The sequence below is a fragment of the Dreissena polymorpha genome, chromosome 8 (assembly GCF_020536995.1).
Source record: "Dreissena polymorpha isolate Duluth1 chromosome 8, UMN_Dpol_1.0, whole genome shotgun sequence".
Taxonomy (NCBI): Eukaryota; Metazoa; Mollusca; class Bivalvia; order Myida; family Dreissenidae; genus Dreissena; species Dreissena polymorpha.
In genome coordinates this window covers 62,794,923-62,819,323 of record NC_068362.1, presented here as the reverse complement: position 1 = coordinate 62,819,323, position 24,401 = coordinate 62,794,923, and the positions used below count along the sequence as shown (strand labels likewise).

General features: G+C 35.3%; 1 protein-coding gene across 1 annotated transcript; it reads left to right on the top strand.

Annotated features, from left to right (window-relative positions):
- Positions 1–72: 72 nt before the first annotated feature.
- Positions 73–24,151, top strand: LOC127843148 (DNA ligase 1-like). Its single transcript, XM_052373003.1, has 3 exons — positions 73–250; positions 2,113–2,533; positions 12,292–24,151. Exons 1-3 carry the CDS (start codon positions 191–193, stop codon positions 13,986–13,988), a joined length of 2,178 nt encoding a protein of 725 aa, XP_052228963.1. The 5' UTR covers positions 73–190; the 3' UTR covers positions 13,989–24,151.
- Positions 24,152–24,401: the final 250 nt, after the last annotated feature.

Here is a 24,401-nt window from a genome sequence, read left to right as displayed (position 1 = left end):
TAATTCTTGCTTATACAAAATTATATCACCATCTTTTTTTTAAATGACATTATTTTTAGCATAAGCGGCCAGAAAACTTCTAATAAGTCTTCCTTGATAATATAAGTGATACTTCCTGGTTTGAACAGGGACCTGGTTTGAATTAAATGCTTTAATTGCAAGTGACAATATTTTTGAATGATTTGATACCATGGGTGAAAGGACTTTTGTCAAATCTGGTGAACTATTTCTTCAAAACAAAGGAATACTGGTAAGTATTCTTATCATTAGAAAGTTACACTTTCAGTTTTGCTTTTTCAAGTGTTTGCTTAATTTTATATTTTCTCTTCACTTCATGTTAATGTAATTGATCCAGCTGTGACAGAAAGACACACTCAAGGTATAGTCTTATACATGTGCCTGAGTACTGTCAGAGAAACTGAATACAAGTCAAATTGGCTGTTGTTGTTTTTTCACATTAAAAGACATCCAAAATTTTAAACACTTGGGCATCACCTGCTGTGTTACTGTGACAACATTCTATCACTAAAGTTGCCTTTATTATGCATCAAATAAAAAATGTATGAATTGTAAAAAATATGCTGCACATAATCAAAAGGTGGATTTTAATTTAATATAATATTATCTTAGCCATTAGAACATCAACTCATACCAGGGCTTTTTTTCAGTTTTTGTGAAGCAGCCTTGGCCCCCGCCCCCCAAAAAATGAGTCGCAAACTGTGCAAAATATTGAAAAAAATAGTCGTGAACATTTCAAAATTGTGAAAAATTAGTCGCAAACTTTCTAAAATTGTGAAAATTTCAGTCACAAACTTCTTTAAATTGTGAAAATTTGAGTTGCGAATTTCCCAAATTTGTGAAAAATGGCAATTTTCACAGAAGGAAAAAAGCCCTGCATACAACAGAGTTATTGGTTCATGATTAGAGTGAGAAGTGTACATTAAATAAATTGGAATTTGTTTTAACGATTTGCATAGTAAGAGCATAGATGGTATTTATTTAATAACCTATTTGGTGTATAATAATATTATTATTCCAATATATTGTTGAATTGTCTACTATGTAACATAATAGAGAATTCAACAATACATGTATATTGGTAGAATAATGTTATAATATAATTTATGTTATTGGATGTGAACAACATAGAAAATACATTTGCATTAAAGGGGCCTTTTCACAGATTTTGGCATGTTTTGAAGTTTGTCATTTAATGCTTTATATTGATCAATGTAAACATTGGATATAAAAAGCTCAAGTAAAAAAATCAAGAATAAAATTCAAAAAAAAAAGAAAAAAGGTAATCCTCAGCAGGGCTCGAACCACTGACCCCTGGAGTAAAAAGTCTACCACTTAGACCACTCGGCCATCCTTCCGTATACAATTTGAGATGTATTTTATACTTTGTATAAGTAATCCTCGTAGTTTCACAAAAAATAACGACAACAACAGAACTTGCCAAATTATTAATTATGTTTCGCGTTGCAACGCTTTATAATTTTCGGGTTTTTAAATTGTCAAAAGATACATATACATGTAATGGCTATTTTAGAGCATGGTAAATGCTCAGTATTTCCTCACAAATATCACAGCTAAAACGAAAATTTGCGGATCTGAAACAACTTTTTTCAATTTTGTCAATTTACCCAAACGTGAAAAGGCCCCTTTAATAGATCTCAAATATGCACTAGAGTTAACATTAATGTATACATTTTAATATATTGGCCCATGAAATGAATTTTTTGTCTGGAAAGTTTGAATAGGTTGCTGACTAAATGGGTGATACTTTTTTGAGCTTGTTGGAAGTCAGGTTAGGGTAATTTACCACATGGGCATGCTAATAAAATATTTGGCTTCACCTGTCTCTTTGCAGGCTGAGTTTATTAATTGCATTAATATGGAGCATGACATAGTTATGGATTTGTGTTTTAAATGAAAAGTTGCTACAAGTGTTTTTTTTCTTAACTAATTTAGATAGAAAGTATCATTTAGAAAATTTGTTAGTTGCAATGTTTTTTAGTTTTAAACAAAAACAGAACAAATATTAATGAACATGGCTTTCTTTGGCTTGTATTAAAAAAAGTAAGCAATTTGCGTATTTTATATTTCCAGAAAACTTCATGGCAGAATAAATACTGCTTACTCTATGGGGGCAGTGGGGACAAAAGTTGTCACCTGGAATTCTTTGAAAACAGGAAAAGCTTTGAAGAGAACAGAAGTAAAAACAAACCATGCGATAAGAAAGTTGAAATACAAAATGTGAAATCTATAACTAACTCTGCTCAAGCAGGCAGTGATGGTACACCCAAATATCAGATTGAAATCAAATGCAAAAATAATACATGCCTGATGTTCGATTCTGAAAGCGAATGTGCTGATTGGTTCTCAAAGCTCAATTCAGAGACAGGTTTCTCCTTGAGAGGGAGCAACTCATCACAAAACCGGGAAGACGAGAACGAAAATGACATCAATGAAGATTACGACGATGAAAGCGAAGTCATCACTCTCAATCAGATGTATGATGGGACAGGGGGTATGCAAACTATTTAGTACCTTTAACTGCATGTATTCACAGTATTGGCTGACTGAAGGTCAGACATTAATGAGTTATTAAATGTAGAGCTTTTTATGCCCCCCTTCGAAGAAGAGGGGGTATATTGTTTTGCACATGTCGGTCGGTCCGTTGGTCGGTCTGTCCACTAGATGGTTTCCGGATGATAACTCAAGAAAGCTTAGGCCTAGGATCATGAAACTTCATAGGTACATTGATCATGAATGGCAGATGACCCCTATTGATTTTCAGGTCACTAGGTCAAAGGTCAAGGTCACAGTGACTCGAAATAGTAAAATGGTTTCCGGATGATAACTCAAGAATGCTTATGCCTAGGATCATGAAACTTCATAGGTACATTGATCATGACTGGCAAATGACCCTTATTGATTTTCAGGTCACTAGGTCAAAGGTCAAGGTCACAGTAACTCGGAACAGTAAAATGGTTTCCTGATGATAACTCAAGAATGCTTACGCCTAGGATCATGAAACTTCATAGGTACATTGATCATGACTGGCAGATGACCGCTATTGATTTTCAGGTCACTAGGTCAAAGGTCAAGGTCACAGTGACCCGAAACAGTAAAATTGTTTCCGGAAGAAAACTCAAGAATGCTTACGCCTAGGATCATGAAACTTCATAGGACATTGATCATGACTGGCGGATGACCCCTATTGATTTTCAGGTCACTAGGTCAAAGGTCAAGGTCACAGTGACTCGAAACAGTAAAATGGTTTTCGGATGATAACTCAAGAATGCTTACGCCTAGGATCATGAAACTTCTTTGGTACATTGATAATGACTGGCAGATGACCCCTATTGATTTTCAGATCACTAGGTCAAAGGTCAAGGTCACAGTGACTTGAAATAGTAAAATGGTTTCCGGATGATAACTCAAGAATGCTTATGCCAACGATCATGAAACTTCATAGGTACATTGATCATGACTGGCAGATGACCCCTATTAATGTTCAGGTCACTAGGTCAAAGGTCAAGGTCACAATGACTTGAAACAGTAAAATGGTTTCCTGATGATTACTCAAGAATAATTAGGCCTAGGATCATGAAACTTCATAGGTACATTGATCATGACTGGCAGATGACCCCTATTGATTTTAAGGTCACTAGGTCAAAGGTCAAGGTGACAAAAAACGTATTCACACAATGGCTGCCACTACAACTGACAGCCCATATGGGGGGCATGCATGTTTTACAAACAGCCCTTTTTTAACCAACGTCTATGTGTATACAGACATTAGAAGCCTGAATGTGTCAGTTTCTCAAAATGATAAAAAAAGTTCAGTGTTAAGCTTACATATACTATGAAACTATTACAGATATTTGTAATAGTTATATAAACTGACTGACACAAAAGGTACATTATACTATTAAAGCGAGGAATAGTCAAGTGTATTGACCTGTAACAGCATTTCGTTGGCTCTCAATTCCTTCCTCTGTTCATCAGAATGTCCATATGTCTGGCATGGCTTACTCTGCCATTTCCAAGATATTAAGCCAATTGCTAAGAATTTGCAAATTTGGTTAAATAAAATGTTATTTGGCCACACATTTTTCTTCAGAAAAGACAATAGCCAAAATGAGGATAACTATGTTATAGAGAGGCAAATTTGCAAATGAAAAATTGGAGCAAGTGGATTTGAAAAAAAGAAAATTCAATTATACCTAGAATATGATCATGAAACTTGATATGTCGACATATAAACATTTATGAGAGGATTATGTCTTACTGTTCATATACATTTTACATTGTAAAACAAAACAAAATGATGCAATTTTTTTTAAACGTAACCAAGATGTTTTAATGAAACCAGTTATTCACACGGTTAGTAATGTGAGAGTAAATATGCACAACCTTTTTCCACCCGAGGTAAACAAGGCTCTTGGAAACGTTTAATCAAGCTTATTTGTACGCATAAATTTGACAAATAAAGCTTATTGGAAACAAATTGAGAGTCCTCAGGACGCACCTTTTTGCATAACTGGGTTGTTCAAGTCAATCCATTAACAAACAACACCTGAAAAGCAACCTCCAATTTAAATTCAAGCCAACATAATTTATTTCCTCACACCTATTTAAAATCCAATTAATCCCATGCAGTTAAATGTGGGATAGTTTTCTCCCATCGGATCCTCTATGGAACTAATGCATTATTTGACAGTATGTGTATGTTCCAGTAATGTAGTATTGATTAAGGCCTTTTGAAATGGCCACTTGCTGAGGTCTTACAAATTTTCTCAGAAACTGGTCCCAACTCCGCATTTACATCAAAGACCCTTGATGTCTGCCAACAGTATTGACAGGTGTAATTGCTGTCATCCGATGATTGTCAAAGACTTGTATATTTAACTGGTTTAAGTGTTGTTTCAGTGGAAATATGGTTTTGATTTGAAAAATAAAATAAAATTAAATATTAAATGTATAATTCCAAAATATACCCCCCAACCCCCCAAAAAAGAAAAGAAATGTTTGTGTGTGAGATGGGCGGGGTTATTATGTAAATATATTAATCTCTTTCATGCTCACTTGAATGTCTTAAGAGAGCTGTTTATTTTATTGTTAGCTCATCTACTTTTTGAAAAAAAAAAAAGAGCTCGGCGTCGGCGTTGGCGTCCGGTTAAGTTTTGCGTTTAGGTCCACTTTTTTCAGAAAGTATCAATGCTATTGCATTCAAACTTGGTACACTTACTTACTATCATGAGGGGACTGGGCAGGCAAAGTTAGATAACTCTGGCGTGCATTTTGACAGAATTATGTGCCCTTTTTATACTTAGAAAATTGAAAATTTTGGTTAAGTTTTGTGTTTAGGTCCATTTTATTCCTTAAGTATCAAAGCTATTGCTTTCATACTTGCAATACTTACTAACTATCATAAGGGGACTGTGCAGGCAAAGTTATGTAACTCTGACTGGCATTTTGACAGAATTATGTGCCCTTTTTATACTTAGAAAATTGAAAATTTGGTTAAGTTTTGTGTTTAGGTCCACTTTATTCCTACAGTATCAAAGCTATTGCTTTCATACTTGCAACACTTATTAATTATCATAAGGGGACTGTGCAGGCAAAGTTATGTAACTCTGACTGGCATTTGGACGGAATTATGGGCCCTTTATACTTAGAAAATTGAAAATTTGGTTAAGTTTTGTGTTTTGGTCCACTTTACCCCTAAAGTACATGTATCATAGATATTGCTTTCATACTTGGAACACTAGCAAACTATCATAAGGGTACAGTAAAGGACAAGTTGCATAACTCTGGTTGTCATTTTTACGGAATTATGGCCCTTTTTTGACTTAGTAACTTTGAATATATGGTTAAATTTTGTGTTTCGATCCACTTTACTTCTAAAGTATCAAGGCTATTGCTTTCAAACTTAAAATACTTAAATGCTATCATGAGGTTACTGTACCTGGCAAGTTGAATTTTACCTTGACCTTTGAATGACCTTGACTCTCAAGGTCAAATTATTAAATTTTGCTAAAATTGCCATAACTTCTTTATTTATGATTAGATTTGATTGATACTTTGACAAAACTACTCTTACCTCACATACCACAATAGACTCCACCCAAACCATCCCCCTTGCCCCCCCTCCCCCCCTCCACTTTTATTTTTTTATTTTTTTTTAAGATCATCTCACACATGACCACCACACCCTCACACTATACCCCCCCCCCACCCCACCCCCTCCATTTAATTTTTTTTTAAACGGTTTAAAAACACAAATATCTATTTTTATTATTTTATTTTTGAAATACCGTCCAACCATCGCACCCAACAATCGCCCCCCCCCCCCCCTAGAATGAATTTATTTTTTTTTGCATTTTTTTTCCGCATTTTTGGAAGATAATGTAATAAATGTCCACACCCCCACACTATACACCCCTCTTCACTCCACCCCTCCCTCCTTTGTGATTGAAATGAGAGTCCCTTCACCTTTAAAAAGAAAAAAGATGAGCGGTCTGCACCCGCAAGGCGGTGCTCTTGTTTTCTTTCTGCTCTTGTTGATTTAATTAACAATAAAAACAATATAATTAGAGGGATTCATTATGTACATTTTGTTTTCAGTTATTTAAAAGGGTAAAATAATGCAACTAATTAAAAAGAGCATGACTCCTAAAATGTGTCCCTACGCCGACCCCTGTAGCATTACCTGCTTTGCGTATTTTCAATTGGAAAACCCTGGTCAAATAATTCACTGTGCACTTGGGAAACTGGCATACTTTTGTGTATATGAAATTCTTAAACACATCAATCATCAATATTGCCCTGAATTATTTTTTTCTTTAATAAATTTGTGGTTAAATGGATTTCCCCAAATAAATATATACTTAATATATACTAAAAATGGTATGTACCCGGTTTTGAATACAGTAGAGTTTATATGCATGTTTTTGCAAATGAAACAATGACATTACATGGCAATAAGAGCATTGATCTTCCTTAAAACTTGTTTGTTTATAATGCAGGTTTGTGTTTTCGACCCTGTCAGGTGTTTTATTGGAGTTTAGTGTAAATTTATTCAATTGAATCATGACCACAGATTAAAACTGGACATTTAAGTAAGCAATAGACTAATATGAGTGTTTAATAATTAACCCAACAATTATATTTATATTATTTTATATTCTAACACGGCACGCAACTTGTTTTCTATAGACTAAGAAGGAAATCAAGTGTGGGTTATTCTGCAAAAAATTATGGGCGGAGCTTAATGTTTCAAAAATAGTTCCGAATAAATAAAGAAAATATTGCAGTAAAATGCACGTGCTAAAACCCGCTCTAAAAGAAATGTAATAAATGTAGCATGTATATAAATGTTATAAAACAACAAATTGTATATTTGGTGATAAGTGGCATAAGCACGCCTACAAAGAATGTTATTTGTTAGGAAACATAATTAAGAAAACATTTATACATGTAGCATGTCAGCTTTTTAGTAGCATCAATAAACGTGATGTCATTTAGTTTCTACGATTGTTGTTTTCAATGAAAGTGACGTCATTTGCAAAATATTTATGAATGAAAACGACGTCATATGTTTGTACAATTCAATGACATCACTAAATAGTAAACTTTGTACTAAGAAGGGCGGAGTTTTGAAAAATATAGTTCACGTTTTATGCCCCCCTTCGAACAAGAGGGGGTATATTGCTTTGCTCATGTCAATCTGTCGGTCGGTCTGTCCGTCTGTCGGTCCGTCCACCAGGTGGTTTCCGGATGATAACTCAAGAACGCTTGGGCCTAGGATCATGAAACTTCATAGGTACATTGAAGATGACTCGCAGTTGACCCCTATTGATTTTCAGGTTACTAGGTCAAAGGTCAAGGTCGGTTACTAGGTCAAAGGTCAAGGTCACAGTGACCCAAAATAGTAAAATGGTTTCCGGATGATAACACAAGAACACTTAGGCCTAGGATCATGAAACTTAATAGGTAGATTGATCATGACTCGCAGATGACCCCTATTGATTTTCAGGTCACTAGGTCAAAGGTCAAGGTCACAGTGACCCGAAATAGTAAAATGGTTTCCGGATGATAACTCAAGAACGCTAATGCCTAGGATCATGAAACTTCGTAGGTAGATTGATAATGGCTGGCAGCAGTGCTCCAGCTAGGATTTGAAAAGGGCAGGGGGGCTTTTTTGTCAAAAGGGCACTTTCGACGCGCAGTATTTTGTCAAAAGGGCACTTTCGACACGCAGTATTTTGTCAAAATTGTATTTTGTTCGAGCGCGCGGGTGTTTCTGGAATGTTTCCTATTGCATGTTAATTTATATGTTATAAATAATTGTATTATTCCCATTATTATTAAACCATTCAAATATAACGTCTACAATGAGGATTAAACTAATTACACTGTAATAAGAGATTTATGAATTATCATAAAAATTATGTAAAAAAAAAAAAAATATAACTTTTTTTTTTTTATTTATTTTTTTTTTTGAGGGGGGGGGAGGGGCAGGGCGGAGGTTCGGGGGGGCAGGGCGGAGGTTTGGGAGGGCAGGGCGCGGCGCCCTTCAATTTAGGCCTAGCTGGAGCACTGGCTGGCAGATGACCCCTATTGATTTTCAGGTCACTAGGTCAAAGGTCAAGGTCACGGTGACCCGAATTAGTAAAATGGTTTCCGGATGATAACTCAAGAACGCTTATGCCTAGGATCATGAAACTTCATAGGTACATTGATCATGACTCGCAGATGACCCCTATTGATTTTCAGGTCACAAGGTCAAAGGTCAAGGTCACTGTGACCCGAAATAGTAAAATGGTTTCTGGATGATAACTCAAGAACGCTTATGCCTAGGATACTGAAACTTGAAAGGTAGATTGATCATGACTCGCAGATGACCCCTATTGATTTTCAGGTTACTAGGTCAAAGGTCAAGGTCAGTTACTAGGTCAAAGGTCAAGGTCACAGTGACCCAAAATAGTAAAATGGTTTCCGGATGTTAACTCAAGAACACTTAGGCCTAGGATCATGAAACTTAAGAGGTAGATTGATCATGACTCGCAGATGACCCCTATTGATTTTCAGGTCACTTGGTCAAAGGTCAAGGTCACAGTGACCCAAAATAGTAAAATGGTTTCCGGATGATAACTCAAGAACGCTTATGTCTAGGATCATGAAACTTCGTAGGTAGATTGATAATGGCTGGCAGATGACCCCTATTGATTTTCAGGTCACTAGGTCAAAGGTCAAGGTCACAGTGACCCGAATTAGTAAAATGGTTTCTGGATGATAACTCAAGAACGCTTATGCCTAGGATCATGAAACTTCATAGGTACATTGATCATGACTCGCAGATGACCCCTATTGATTTTCAGGTCACAAGGTCAAAGGTCAAGGTCACGGTGACCCGAAATAGTAAAATGGTTTCCGGATGATAACTCAAGAACGCTTATGCCTAGGATCATGAAACTTGAAAGGTAGATTGATCATGACTCGCAGATAACCCCTATTGATTTTCAGGTTACTAGGTCAAAGGTCAAGGTCGGTTACTAGGTCAAAGGTCAAGGTCACAGTGACCCAAAATAGTAAAATGGTTTCCGGATGATAACTCAAGAACACTTAGGCCTAGGATCATGAAACTTAATAGGTAGATTGATCATGACTCGCAGATGACCCCTATTGATTTTCAGGTCACTAGGTCAAAGGTCAAGGTCACGGTGACCCGAAATAGTAAAATAGTTTTTGGATGATAACTCAAGAACGCTTATGGCTAGGATCATGAAACTTCATAGGTACATTGATCATGACTGGCAGATGATCCCTACAGATTTTCAGGTCACTAGGTCAAAGGTCAAGGTCACAGTGACAGAAAACATATTCACACAATGGCTGTCACTACAACGGAGAGCCCATATGGGGGGCATGCATGTTTTACAAACAGCCCTTGTTCTATGATGGTTTGTTGTCGAATAACCCACAGTAAGGAGTATAGATGTGTGTTATCAAATCACTTGTGCTTCACACTAGTGATTTAATTCCTACGCATCTATACTCCTTACTGTGGGTTATTCGACAACAAATCATCATAGAAAAATATTATTTCTTAATTAATTCTTTATTTAAATGCACTTTCTGCTGAAAATTTGACATGTGCAATATTCAATGTGACTCCTACTTTTTCCTGTTGGACTCCTTCTTTTTCCAAGTAAGGAGTCCTACGATTCTACCGTAATAAAATCCTAGTGAGACAATGGGTCAATCATCTGGTGAATGTAAAAAAATAATTTTAAAGGGACCTTTTCAAGTTTTGGTAAATTGACAAATTTACAAAATAAAAAATATATTGTTTCAGATTCGCAAATTAATGTTGTAGTTATGATATTTGCGAGGAAACAGTAATACTGAACATATACCATGCTCTTGTCTTTTGACAATTTTAGAACCTGAAAATTATAAAGAATTACAATCATGAAACGAATCATTTTAAGAGTTCTTTTGTTATCGTTATATTTTGTGACACTACGAGGATGGCTTATATAAAGTATAAAATACACCACTTACAGTATGAGCATGGATGGCCGAGTGGTTTAAGTGCTAGACTTTTACTCCAATGATCAGTAGTTGAGGATTACTTTTTATGTCCCCCACTATAGTAGTGGGGGACATATTGTTTTTGTCCTGTCTGTTGGTTGGTTGGTCTGTTGGTTGGTTGGTTGGTTGGTCTGTTGGTTTGCGCCAACTTTAACATTTTGCAATAACTTTTGCTATATTGAAGATAGCAACTTCATATTTGGCGTGCATGTGTATCACATGAAGCTGCACATTTTGAGTGGTGAAAGGTCAAGGTCAAGGTCATCCTTCAAGGTCAGAGGTCAAATATATGTGGCCAAAATCGCTCATTTTATGAATTCTTTTGCAATATTGAAGATAGCAACTTCATATTTGGCATGCATGTGTATCTCATGGAGCTGCACATTTTAAGTGGTGAAAGGTCAAGGTCAAGGTCATCCTTCAAGGTCAGAGGTCAAATATATGTGGCCCAAATCGCTTATTTTATGAATACTTTTGCAATATTGAAGATAACAACTTGATTTTTGGCATGTATGTGCATCTCATGGAGCTGCACATTTTGAGTGGTGAAAGGTCAAGGTCAAGGTCATCCTTCAAGGTCAGAGGTCAAATATATGTGGCCCAAATCGCTTATTTTATGAATACTTTTGCAATATTGAAGATAGCAACTTGATATTTGGCATGCATGTGTATCTCATGGAGCTGCACATTTTGAGTGGTGAAAGGTCAAGGTCAAGGTCATCCTTCAAGGTCAGAGGTCAAATATATGTGGCCCAAATCGCTTATTTTATGAATACTTTTGCAATATTGAAGATAGCAACTTGATATTTGGCATGCATGTGTATCTCATGGTGCTGCACATTTTGAGTGGTGAAAGGTCAAGGTCAAGGTCATCCTTTAAGGTCAAATATTGCTCATGTAATGTCACTTCTGCAATATTGAAGCTAGCAATTTTATATTTGAAATGCGTGTGTATCTCAAGGAGCTGCACATTTTAAGTGGTGAAGGGTCAAGGTCAAGGCCATCCTTCAAGGTCAAACGTCATATAGGGGGACATTGTGTTTCACAAACACATCTTGTTTCTTTCTTAAATTTTATTCTTGTTGTTTGCTGAAGCTATTTACATATGTAGTTCCAATGTTTACATTTACCAATTTAAAGCATTTAATGAAGAACTTCGATACATGCAAAAATCTGTGAAAAGGTCCCTTTTGAGTTGTCTTTTGTAAAAACATAAATAATTTTGAAAGGAGCAATTACCATAATTTGAACGCTGAAATATTTTGTATGCGCATAATTATGTTAATGCTCTTAACGCCTTTCGGAAAAAATGTTCTCTGAAAAAATTACAAAATGTCATTTACATTGTACACTATTTTAAACATTCAGTAGACAAAGTGTTATATTGAGTCTTTTTCTGCGTAAACTTGGCTTTATGCATGTGCATTTAGTGTTATTTCAGATTAGCCTGTGCAGTCTGCACAGTCTTATCAGGAACAACACTTTCCACTGACAATGGATTTTTGTTGAGAAGAGACCTCCTTTGAAAGAAAAGTTCAATTAAAGCGGAAGGTGTTTCCCCTGATAAGCCTTTACCGACTGAACAGGCTATTCTGGGACGACTTTTTGCACCCATGCATCAAGCCCACTTTTCACAGAACAAGGCTCAAATAAAGTGTTTTTTTTATTTTTTATTTACAGGGGCTCAGGCACAGCGGTTTTTGGTGAATGTGGAGCCCTGCCCACTGGCTAAACTCTGTGATATTGAAGGTGCGATGACGATGTTGGTGACCAATCAGTGCATTTCATTCGAGGATCCTAAAACTAGACAAAACAAGTACCTTTTCCAGCTTTCATGGATGAGACGGTTTGGAAAGAGGGAGAAAGATCAGTTCTATTTCGAGTGTGGAAGGAAATGCCCAAATGGGGAGGGGACTGTAACATGTATTTCTCAGAGTGCTGCCGAAATTCATAAGGTGATCACTACTAAATCATCGAGTAATGCCTCTACAGTTATTCCAGGCAAACAGAAGGTCAAAGGCCTTGGTGAGAAGAAGGCCCTAGATTTGAAACCCAGTGAGAAGTTACTAGATGTGAAACCCAAAGTTAGCTCACCCGCACCAAATATTACTGGACCATCTTTTGTACAAAAGAGAAATCATCCTGGACCTGCAAATGTACCCACTTTGGTTCCGATAAAAACTGAGGCTTCAGAGTATGATGATTGTGTCAGCGTGACTACTCTGAGAAATTCCATTGGAAAAGTATCAGGAAATGATGCAAGTGTGGGTCATCTTTCACAAAATACTTTTACCCAAGAGCTGGAGGGTAAATTGCATGCAGGGGATGATCATGCTAAACACGTAAGTGTGAAAAAACTTAGTGTAACTGAATCCAAGAAAGAAAAGAAAGACAGAGAGAAGAGGGAAAAGAAAGAAGCTGAAGAAAGAGAAAAGAGGGAAAAGAAAGAAGCAGAGGAAAGAGAGAAAAGAGAAAAGAAAGAGGCTGAAGAAAGAGAAAAAGAAAAGTTGAGACGAGAGAAGAAAGAAAAAGAAGAAAAGGAAAAGAAAATGAAGGAAGACAAAAAGAAGGGAAAGAAGGATAATTCAATAAAAAATAGATCTGCTGGTGCATATGATGATGTTGATGAAGATGCATCAAGCACTAGTGTAGCAGACGATGTAACATACGCTGAGGCTACTAATCCAACTAATGTCAGGAAATCAAAAAGTCCCAAATCTGGCGATGTTTTAATTTATGACGATCCTGATGTTGCAAAAGCAATGCCAAGACAAGAACCACCACAGTATGCTGAGCCATATAGGACAGGCGGTGGTGTTTCAATAGTTGCTGATGATGATGGTAATGCCTATTCAGAGGTCAAGGGCATTTCAAAAGCTGCCTGGGAACATCAAGGCCGTGAAGAGAAAGAAATGTGTCATGAGGAAGACTACAGCGTCCTAAAACAGTCTAGACAGCAAAGAAAAGGTCCGCCTCCCGATCTGCCTGCGCGGAGATACAGCCAAAGTGACAGTGAGGAGGAAAGTACGTATGACACAACGGCTCCCAATGTTTCAAGGAAATCTGGCGGAATTAAGCCTGAGAATCTTTACGGGATGGCCAGTGCAAAAAAGGTTGGATTAATGTTACCAAATAAAGCAAGTGCGGGAAACGATCCAGAAGACAGTGGTGAAGAGGAGGAGAATGAATATTCACATTGCGCTGAACCTGATACATATGAAAAAGCAGTTACAGTGAGTGAAAAGAAAAGTCAACCATCAGTTCAGCCTTCAAGTCTTTACGAGGATGCTGATAGACCGGTAGCAAAAGCGTCTATAAAGGCTCCTAAGAGTAAACCAGCACCTACTGAATCTTTATACGAGGAAGTTAAAATGTGATTTTCTCCAGAGATAATATTAAACATAAACAATGAGAACAAAGTCCCCATCTGGATGTATAGTTTTATCTTTCTAATTAATGGAAATCTATTGGAAGTGAAGTAGTTTGTTTGAAGCTAGCTAACATGTGATTTCTTCTTTCTATCTTTTGCTTTAATTATTATGTTGATCTTGCAAGTGCTTGGAAACTTGATTTGAAAGTAGTATTGATGATTTGGGTAATGTTCTGCGAAAACTGGGCTTAATTCATGTGCGTAAAGTGCTGTCCCAGATTAGCCTGTGCAGTCTGCACAGGCTAATCAGGGACGACACTTTCCGCTTTAATGGTATTTTTAGTTTCAAGGAAGTCCCTCCTTACCGAAAATCAAGTTTAGGCGGAAAGTGTCATCCTTGATTAGCCTGTGCGTACTGCACAGGCTAATCTGGGACGACACTTTACGCACATGCATTATGACCAGCTTTCACGGAACAAGACACATATCTTCATTATAGCCTCCTTCTGAATAAACTGGGCTTAATGTAGGTGCGTCAAGTTTGATAAGACTTTGTAGACTGCGCAGGCTAATCAAGGATGGCACTTTCCAATTGTATATAATTTTTCTTTCAGATGAAGTCTTTTCTAAACCAAATTCAGAAAGTTTTTTCCCTGATAAGCCTATGCAGACACCTTCATTAAGCCCAGTTTTCCCAGAACAATATTTGTAAGATAACTTACATGTACACACAGTTTGGTGACCTTTACTACTGAGATGCTCTATCTCTTTACAACACAAGATCTTGGATTTCAGTTCCATAATTCAGGGATGAAAAAGGCCTAAGTGATTATTACCTCACACAGTAAAGTCTTCAGTAACCAGCTGTGATTGTATGCCCTCAAAAAGTTGGAATTATTTAATTCCCATATCTCTGTTGATAAAATCTCTAATCCAAAGAACATGTGAATTTAACAATTATGTTAGACTTGTGCTTATAGTATATCCATTTAGTATATCAATTAAATAGTACAATACTAAATATGTAAGCCTTATTAAATATATAAAAGTTTTCAACATAAAAGGGATACTTTAGCTAACAAAAAGTAAATTGTTATTGTTTAGTAGTTTGAAAGTATTGAGTTAATATTACAACAGTACTTCAACTACAGTTAACAAATTGAAAATGTGTTTTACCTTTAGATTCTAGTTGTTTTGCATTATAATCATGGAGGTTTTACGTGTTTTTGTAAGAGTTTTGTGTCATGGAGGTTTAAATATTTTATCTTGAAATGAAATCAACTAATGAATGTTCTTGCAGACTTTCACATGTTTATTTTAAATTCACATGAATTTTAGAGTTTTAAGTTGTTGCCAGTTAGTTGGAGAATATTTCTTTGTAAAGCTTAAGGAAAGTTTGATAGAGCAGTCAAGCGTATGAGCATGTGTATATTCGAGCCTGTCCTGACTGTCTTTAACTTTGTCATTCATGTACAATTTTAAAATAACGGACTATAAATGTTCATATAATAAGACGACATCTTGCTTGTAGACCTGTCTCCCTCACTGAAAGGTCAAGGTAATGCTTACTTAAGAGTTTGAAGGTCAAATTTTTCTGCAATGTATGTGAGTACAATCATGTCTGGATATATATGTACTTAGTTTGTCATACATGGTGCAATTTTAAAACAATTTACCACACATGTTAACCATCATATGACAATGTGTCGTGTTTATCAACCATATCTCAACGTTCACACTCACACTTACACAGCATGTCCACACTGTAACTTTGTTATTCAACATGCAATTTTCTAATCACTTACCACAAATGACAACCACAAGACAGCACATAATGCTGAACACACATATATTTTAAAGGTCAAGATCACATTAAGAGATCAAAGGTCAAATTTGAACATGAAACTGCTTGTCCAGATGGTAACTTTGGCATTCATGATGCAATTTCCTAATAACTTACCATAAGTGATCTTCATTTAAGAGACACCGTGTCTCTTGACATACTGTTGTACCTTCTTTAAAGGTCAAGGTCATATTGAGGTCAAATGAGGCCATCATTCATCAATTCAATTTTAAGATAATACCACAAATGTCCACCAAGAGACAACAATTTGTCACATGTAACATGAGTGTCCCTACCTAACCTTTAAGGTCAATTTCAAACTCAAAGGTCAAAGTTGGACATGACACAGCTTGTCCACTCTGTAACATAATCAGTCATAATGCACTTAAAAAAAGTTAGCACTAATTTTGATCATATGGGGACTGTGTGTCATGGGTAACAACTGTCCCCCAACTGCAAATGTCAAGGTCACACTAAAAGGTTAAAGGTTAAGTTTGGTCATGAAAGTTTGTCATCATTCGTCATGCAATTTTGAAATAATTTCCAACAAATGTTACAAGTGTAGGTGTGTCACCCCTTGGGCAAAGTTATAGGTGACATTTAAGACAAAAGGCCAAACATGTGCATGGTGCAAAACAGTGTTCAATTATTATTATTTTTTTTAGTTGCAGTTCAGTTAGAGGGTAAAATTATGGCATAAAAAAACAAGTTTTGTTTCTGAGAATGGGAACAATCTAATTAAATCTCCAATAAGTTTCACCAAGTTCAATATTTTATAGCAACTTTTAAAAATATATCCCATTTGGCAAAAATTTCAATTGGCATCAAGAGCCCTGGCCCACGAAGTTGGTTACATTGTCAAATTGTTAATATAATAAGCCGGCATTTTTAGATAATAATAATGAAGATAGCACTTCAATTATGTTAAGCATACGTTGTTTTGTTATTATATGATACTTCTTAGTATGGTTTGTACTTATGCCAGGAAACACTTCATGTATTTCTTCTATAGTGATAGTGATCACATTTTATTGCCATGTATATACATGCTTAAAATTACCTGATGGGACGTATACATTATATTAAATATATGCTTAATAAATCATATTTAAACAGTGTGATGCATAGAAATGGGTTGTTTCTATGCTTTTAATACACAATTTATTTGATCACATATTTTGAATTTCAGCCGTTTGGTTAATTTGTAAGATAATTATTTTCTACATGTATATATTATTTAAATAGTAAACTTTTTTTTTTAATTTGAGGTGTATTAAATTATATTGTATGAATTTTTGATAAGCTTTAAAAATACCTAATTTGAAAGGCTATTTTGTTTAATATATTCATTAAGTAACAATGTGTGAATTTTATAAAGGTTTAAAATGTGTAGTTTAAAAGGCCATTCTGTGTGTAGATGGCATCCTGAAAATATACATGTACATGCATTTACCAGTTTTATGTGTATTTGTCAAACTTATTATACATGTAACTTACAATTATGTATTGTGCTTATTTTTAGCGAGGCTGTTTTCGGAGAAAATCTGAGCTATTGTCATAGCCAGCTCATCCGCCGTCAGCCATAGGCGTCCTGCTAAAACCTTAACATTGGCTCTAAAATCAAAGTGCTTCCATCTACAACTTTGAAACTTCATATGTAGATGCACCTTGATGAGTTCTACACGCCACACCCATTTTTGGGTCACTAGGTCAAAGGTCACTGTGACCTCTAATATCAAACTTTAACATAGGCTCTACTCTAAAATCAAAGTGCTTCCACATACAACTTTTAAACTTCATATGTAGTTGCACCTTAATGAGTTCTACATGCCACACCCATTTTTGGGTCACTAGGTCAAAGGTCAAGGTCACTTCACTGTGACCTCTAATATAAAACTTTAACAAAAACCTTAACATTGCCTCTAAAATCAATGTGCTTCCACCTACAACTTTGAAACCTCGTATGTAGATGCACCTTGATGAGTTCTACACGCCACACCCATTTTGGGTCACTAGGTCAGAGGTCAAGGTCACTGTGACCTCTAAAAAAAACAACAGCAGCCGAGCGTGGCACCCGTTATGCGGTGCTCTTGTTTATAATATTTTTCTGTTTGTCTACATGCCTAGTGGTTGGTTATAAACTTATAATGTACATACACTGTATAATGGAAAGCCACCGCAAAATGTTGTTTGCTTTTTTATTCTGTTACTGATGCTCTCCAATTTGTTCTGAAAATTGTTTATTGCTGGATTGCTTTTGTGTTCACATTTATAATTAATGCAAGATTCAACTGGTTTTGAAACAATGGTCCCCTAGACATTCGACCCTTCGTGGGAAATATTATAAATATTCTAACATTAGCCATTGCAACAATGCCTAATGAAACACTGATTTGAAAGAACCTGTTAATACATAAGAATGTATATATTACATAAAATCAAATGAAATTACATTAATTTTTAAATGATAAGTTCATTTATTGGCATTATCATTAAAAATAGATAAAATTATATATTAAATGTAATGCTTTTCTTTGGTAGTTAAGAAAATATAATGTATTGAATACTATGCTTAAAAATACTATAAAATTCATTGTAAAGTTGTCAAGCCTGGATGGCATAGTGGTAGCATATAAGTCTTGGATTCCAAACCTTTCTTATCAACCAGGGATTGAATACTTGCAAAGGAACTTATATATATATTTTTATACCCCCACAAACGAAGTTTAGGGGGGTATATAGGAGTGAACTTGTCTGTCGGTTGGTCGGTCGATCTGTCTGTTGGCCCGTATTAAGTGTCCGCTCTCTAATTCAAGTAGTTTTCATCCCATCTTCACCAAACTTGGTCAGAAGTTGTATCTACATGATGTCAAGGCCAAGTTCGAACATGGGCCTTGCCGGGTCAAAAACAAGGTCACCGGGTCACTTAGTGCGTTTTAAACATTTAGCATGTTGTCTGCTCTATAATTCATGTAGTTTTCATCAGATCTTCACCAAACTTGGTCAGATGTTGTATCTAGATGATCTTAAGGCCAAGTTCAAACATGGGCCTGGCCGGGTCAAAAACTAGGTCACGGGGTTACTTGGTGCGTTTTAAACATTCAGCATGTTGTCCGCTCTCTAATTCAAGTAGTTTTCATCCGATCTTCACCAAACTTGGTCAGAAGTTGTATCTAGATGATCTTAAGGCCAAGTTCTAACATGGGCCTTGCTGGGTCAAAAACTAGGTCACGGGGTCACTTAGTGCGTTTTTTAACATTCAGCATGGTGTCCTCTCTCTTATTCAAGTAGTTTTCATCCGATCTTCACCCAACTTGGTCAGAAGTTTTATCTAGATGATCTGAAGGCCAAGTTCGAACATGGGCCATGCGAGATCAAAAACTAGGTCACAGGGTCACTTAGTACGTTTTACACATTAAGCATGGTGTCCGCTCTCTATTTCAAGTAAATTAAATCCGATCTTCACCACACTTGGTCAGAAGTTGTAACTAGATGATGTGTACATGTAGGTCAAGTTCGAACATGGGCCATGCCGGGTAAAAAACTAGGTCACGGGGTCACTTAGTGTGTATTAAACCTTACCATGTTGTCCGCTCTCCAATTCAAGTAGTTTTTATCCAATCTTCACCAAAATTTGTCAGAAGTTGTATCTTGATAATGTCTAGGGCAAGTTTGAATATGGGTCATGCCGGGTCAAAAACAAGGTCACGTGGTCACTTAGTGCATTTTAAACATCACAATGTTGTTCACTCTCTAATTCAAGTAGTTTTCATCCAATCTTCACCAAACTTGGTCAGAAGTTTTATCTTGATGATGTCTTGGTCAAGTTTGAATATGGGTCATGTCGGTCAAAAACTAGGTCATGGGGTATCTTAGTGCATTTTAAACCTCACCATGTTGTCCGCTCTCTAATTCAAGTTGTTTTCATCCAATCCTCACCAAACTTGGTCACAAGTTTTATCTAAATGATCTCTAGGACAAGTTTGAACATGGGCCATTCCGGGCCTAAAACTAGGTCACGGGGTCACCTAGTGTGTTTTTTAACATTCAGCATGGTGTCAGCTCTCTAATTCAAGTAGTTTACATCCGATCTTCACCAAACTTGGTCAGAAGTTTTATGGAGATGATCTTAAGGCCAAGTTAGAACATGTGCTTTTCTGGGGCAAAAACTAGGTCAAGGTGTCACTTAGTGCATTTTAAAAATTTATCATGGTGTCTGCTATTTTTTGTGAAGACAACATGCAAAATATTATGTGTTAATGCGGCATGTTGGGGTATTCTTCACGTCTGTGACAAAGCTCTAGTTTATCTTGTTTTCATTATTTTAAATTGTTCCCAATACATGTATTATACTTTTATTATTTAATTTATGTTATGAAATTTCGCAAAGACTAAGACAATGTCATTTATATACAAATGTTATGATGAGAAATAATGAGTGTATAACCGTACTTGGAATATTTGTTTAATTTAGCATAGAGGGTTTTAAGTTAGTAGGCTGATGGGAAAATACAATCTAACTCTATGTATGCAAATTATAGGCCAAATGCACTGATATTTATACATAAATGCTACAAAAAAGGTATAAAAATGTTGATAATATATTTGTAATATAAATTTGTATTTTGCTATTTTAAATTGTATTATGCAGATTATGAGCTTAGTTGAACAAATACAAGTATTACAGGAAAGGGTTATAGGGGTTATATATGACTAATATTAAATCGTAAGCTGCCAGTTTTCTGTTGCTCTTTTTAGCTTTCTTGTTTATTCTTAAAATTGTACTTTCTTGCCTTAATATGCAAACTCATATTGTACATCAAATTTAAACGATTTCTTGTTTCGTGCACTTAAACTGTACTGATCCAGCATAATACCTGATATTTAATCTAGAACAATTTCATGCATGTATTTCTTGCACATGCTTGCATTCACATGTACAGCTATTTTTTCTAGTATATGTTACTATTTGTTGAGAGAAGTTGAACACCATTTTAAGGCGATATTCTGTAAAAAAGAAAAAGAAAATAATTTTAGAACTGGCAAAACATTAAGTTAGGATCTTGTTTCAGAGCGTTTTCTTGAACAATATTTAATTCTGTTAAAATATTTAAAAAATTGAGAATTTGGATAGTCACCACATTTGTGATATTTTATTTTCATGCATATGCAAAACAATATATTTAAGTATAAGCTGCTTCATGCGAAAATGGGTCTTATGTCGTATGCGTCCATAGTGACTCTAGACATTGCGCAATGAGCAAGAACTACCCAATAAGCTGATGAGACCAAAAAAACTTTGCATAACTTTACAGCAGACATGGTAGCTCCTGGCCTGTAATTGCCCGATTACTATACCAAAGATGTTTATACACACATCATGTTATTTACATGCAGTTTGTGTATTATGTAATACCTCACATTTATTAATAGTTACCAAGTTTTTATACTGATCAATGGATTTGCAAGTAAATGTATGCAAGTGTTATGATTAATTTTTTCTTGTTAGCATGCATTGATTATTAGATTTAGCCAACTGTTAGGATTCATTTTCTTGTACCCCTGCATTGATGATTAGTTTTAGCTTTAGTCAACTATCCCAAATACCACCTTTTATATTATGTTTTTTTTTATACATTTCTTTAATCTATTAATAAAATAATTATATACTTATGCAATATTTTAATTATGGTAATACGTTTGCTTTTATGATTGTGCCAATAACTGTATGAGTTAAAGATGAACTGTTTGATCGTGTAAAACAGTTGAATACTTTTCTAATCATTCATCACTTTAAATCAAAAATCTATATATTGCTAGAATTTATGGTAATGTTTAGAATTATGTTTTTCAGAAACACATATTACATGAGATATATATACCCGTTCTTAATTATTACTTGACTGTGCAGTGTTCATTCATACAGGTCACATAAATAGCATCCCACGAGGCTGATCAAATGAGCCTTGTTCATGAAAAACTGGGCTCAATGCATGTGCTTTAAGAGCCATCCCAGATAAGCCTGTGCAGTGTGCACAGGCTAATAAGGAACAACACTTTCCATTATTATGGAATTGTTGGTTTTTAGGAAGTCTATTTAATTTTTTTTAAACCTATTTATTTAAGCTTGATTGTGTAACAAGCCTAAGATTATATGAAACGCTCTCGAGTCCGTTTCCTTGGTGTCTATGGGGGAGATCTAAAGAACGCTCCCACAGTGGGGTTCGAACCTGTGACCTCCCAATTGCTATGCGGATACCATATCCACTACGCCACAGCGATCTTAAATAGGAAGTCTATTATAAATGGATATCCAGTCTTAGCGGATATTGTTGTCCCTGAATAGCCTGTGCAAACTACACAGGCTAACCTGGAATGACACAATATGCACATGAATTCAGCCCTGCAGTTTTCCCTGAATGAGGATCAAATGTTTTTTTCTGTTTTGAATTTCTAAGTAATGAATGATCAAGTTAATGCATGGACATGTCTTGATATTTAATGTTAATATGCAGTTGTCCATCAAAAACAACTGTTTTTATTGGAAATAGATGTCTTTATGTTTTTTTGGGTGTTTTGTCAATGAGACATATAACCATTTTAACATTGAATCTTAAAAGTCCTCTGTCACAATAAAACTAGTAATTGACAGGATCCAATGCAATATTTTGTGTAAAGAATTAACATTTTTATATGTACTTTAATCATTTTATATTATAAATATATATATTTATATACAGCAGCAGAAACTTATTTGCTTAGATGTGTTTTCTGTCCTTATCGGTAATAAATAAAGTTCTAAAACAAATGGTGTGGTTTGTGTACCTGGCAATTTTGGTATAATATATGAACAATTCATAGTAATTAAACAAAGGATAACCTTGCCCATGACCTAAAGAAAATGACATAATTATGTTGCATGTCATATACTAGTATGTTAAACTTTCGAGTGTGCAGCTAACAATGAAGGTTTGGAAAATAACCCATATGTTATATTGTACATAAATGTTTATTTCAATGTTTCAATGATGGAATAACATTTTGTTTTTGCATCAACAATAAGAAATAGGGTGCTGACATGCAATTTGAAACACGCTGTGGGAAAAGAGGGCTAAATGCTTGTGTGTTGAGTGTCCCCAAGAGTAACCTGCATAGTTTGCACAGGTAAAACAATTTCTGATTGTATGGAATTTTTTGTTTAATCAAGTCTCTTCTGAACGAAATTCCAGTCTTAGCAGAAAGTGTTGTCCCAGTTTAGCCTGAGCAAAATGCACAGGCAACTCTGCAGAAGGCACTGGCAAATATGGGACAATACTTTGAGCACGAACAATAAACCTGGTTTTCCCAGAGAAAGGCTCTAGTATGATTATCCCTATGCATGCTGGGAAATTTGCCGTCTGCTAAAATGTCGTCTGCTGAATTTCTAAAATTAGCATTTTTTATATATTGTTTTCAAAGAATACTATCAGAATAGCAAACAGTTTGGATCATGATTAGACGCCACGTTCTGTGGCGTCTCATCTGGATCCAAACTGTTTGCAAAGGCCTTCAAAATTCGGTTCCAGCACTGAAAGAGTTATGGCTATTTGTCATCTGAAATCTATCCAAAGCAGTACCATAACAGGTGTAGTTTGCACAGTCAATTATATCACTCAGCCAATGGACATATCTCAGATTGCACTATTCCCCCTTTAAAAAGAATGAGATTTTATCAACAAATGTTAGTTTCATGTATATAATAACCATTGATATGGTGTGATACATTAATTTTTTTTAATGGTCGACTTTGTACTGCCATGAGTTTGCTTCTTTTGTACCTCCTAATGTGTGGGGTTTCCAAAATCTAGCACAATTCGATGTAATTCTATGATTTCATATTTGTTTTACTAGATATTTGTAAATGCCAAATACATATAAAGGTTCCAAATGTTAATAAAGTATTTGCTTGACAGCTTCAAAAGAACATGTTTCTTTATTTGACACATAATTATTACTGAGTTTTCAATATATTTTTAATGAGTCTGACCCACTATTTTTCATGTACATTTATGTAAACAATTCTTGTTGTCTATCAGGAAGAAAAATAAACGGTAATAATTTTAAGTGAACTGGGAAGCTAAGAATTTGTTATATATATTTTTAAAAGATACTTTATTTATCTCGTCCATAGGTATGTGCAGGTCAAAGTAATCCTGCTCCATACTGTACAAAATATTATGTGTTAGTAGCACAAATATGAGTTTATATCTTTTAGATATGGAACTATAGATATACATCATACCACAAGAATTCATTATATTATACTATAATAAAACATATTATTTTAACTAGCTTGTTGGTTAATGGAGAATAACACACATATTGTACAAATGTAATAAAAAAATTAAAAAGGAGAGAAAAAAAAGCTTAGAAGTTATTGTAATAAGTTGTTATATATTTCAACACTGTTATGTCGTTTTATTAACATATGCATGTGTTTGCATTTCAAATGTAAGCTTTTTAGAAAAAAAGTTGAATTTAAGATAAATACTTTCTCTCAAACAAGTTTCATGAAGTTTGATCACAACATGTGACTTC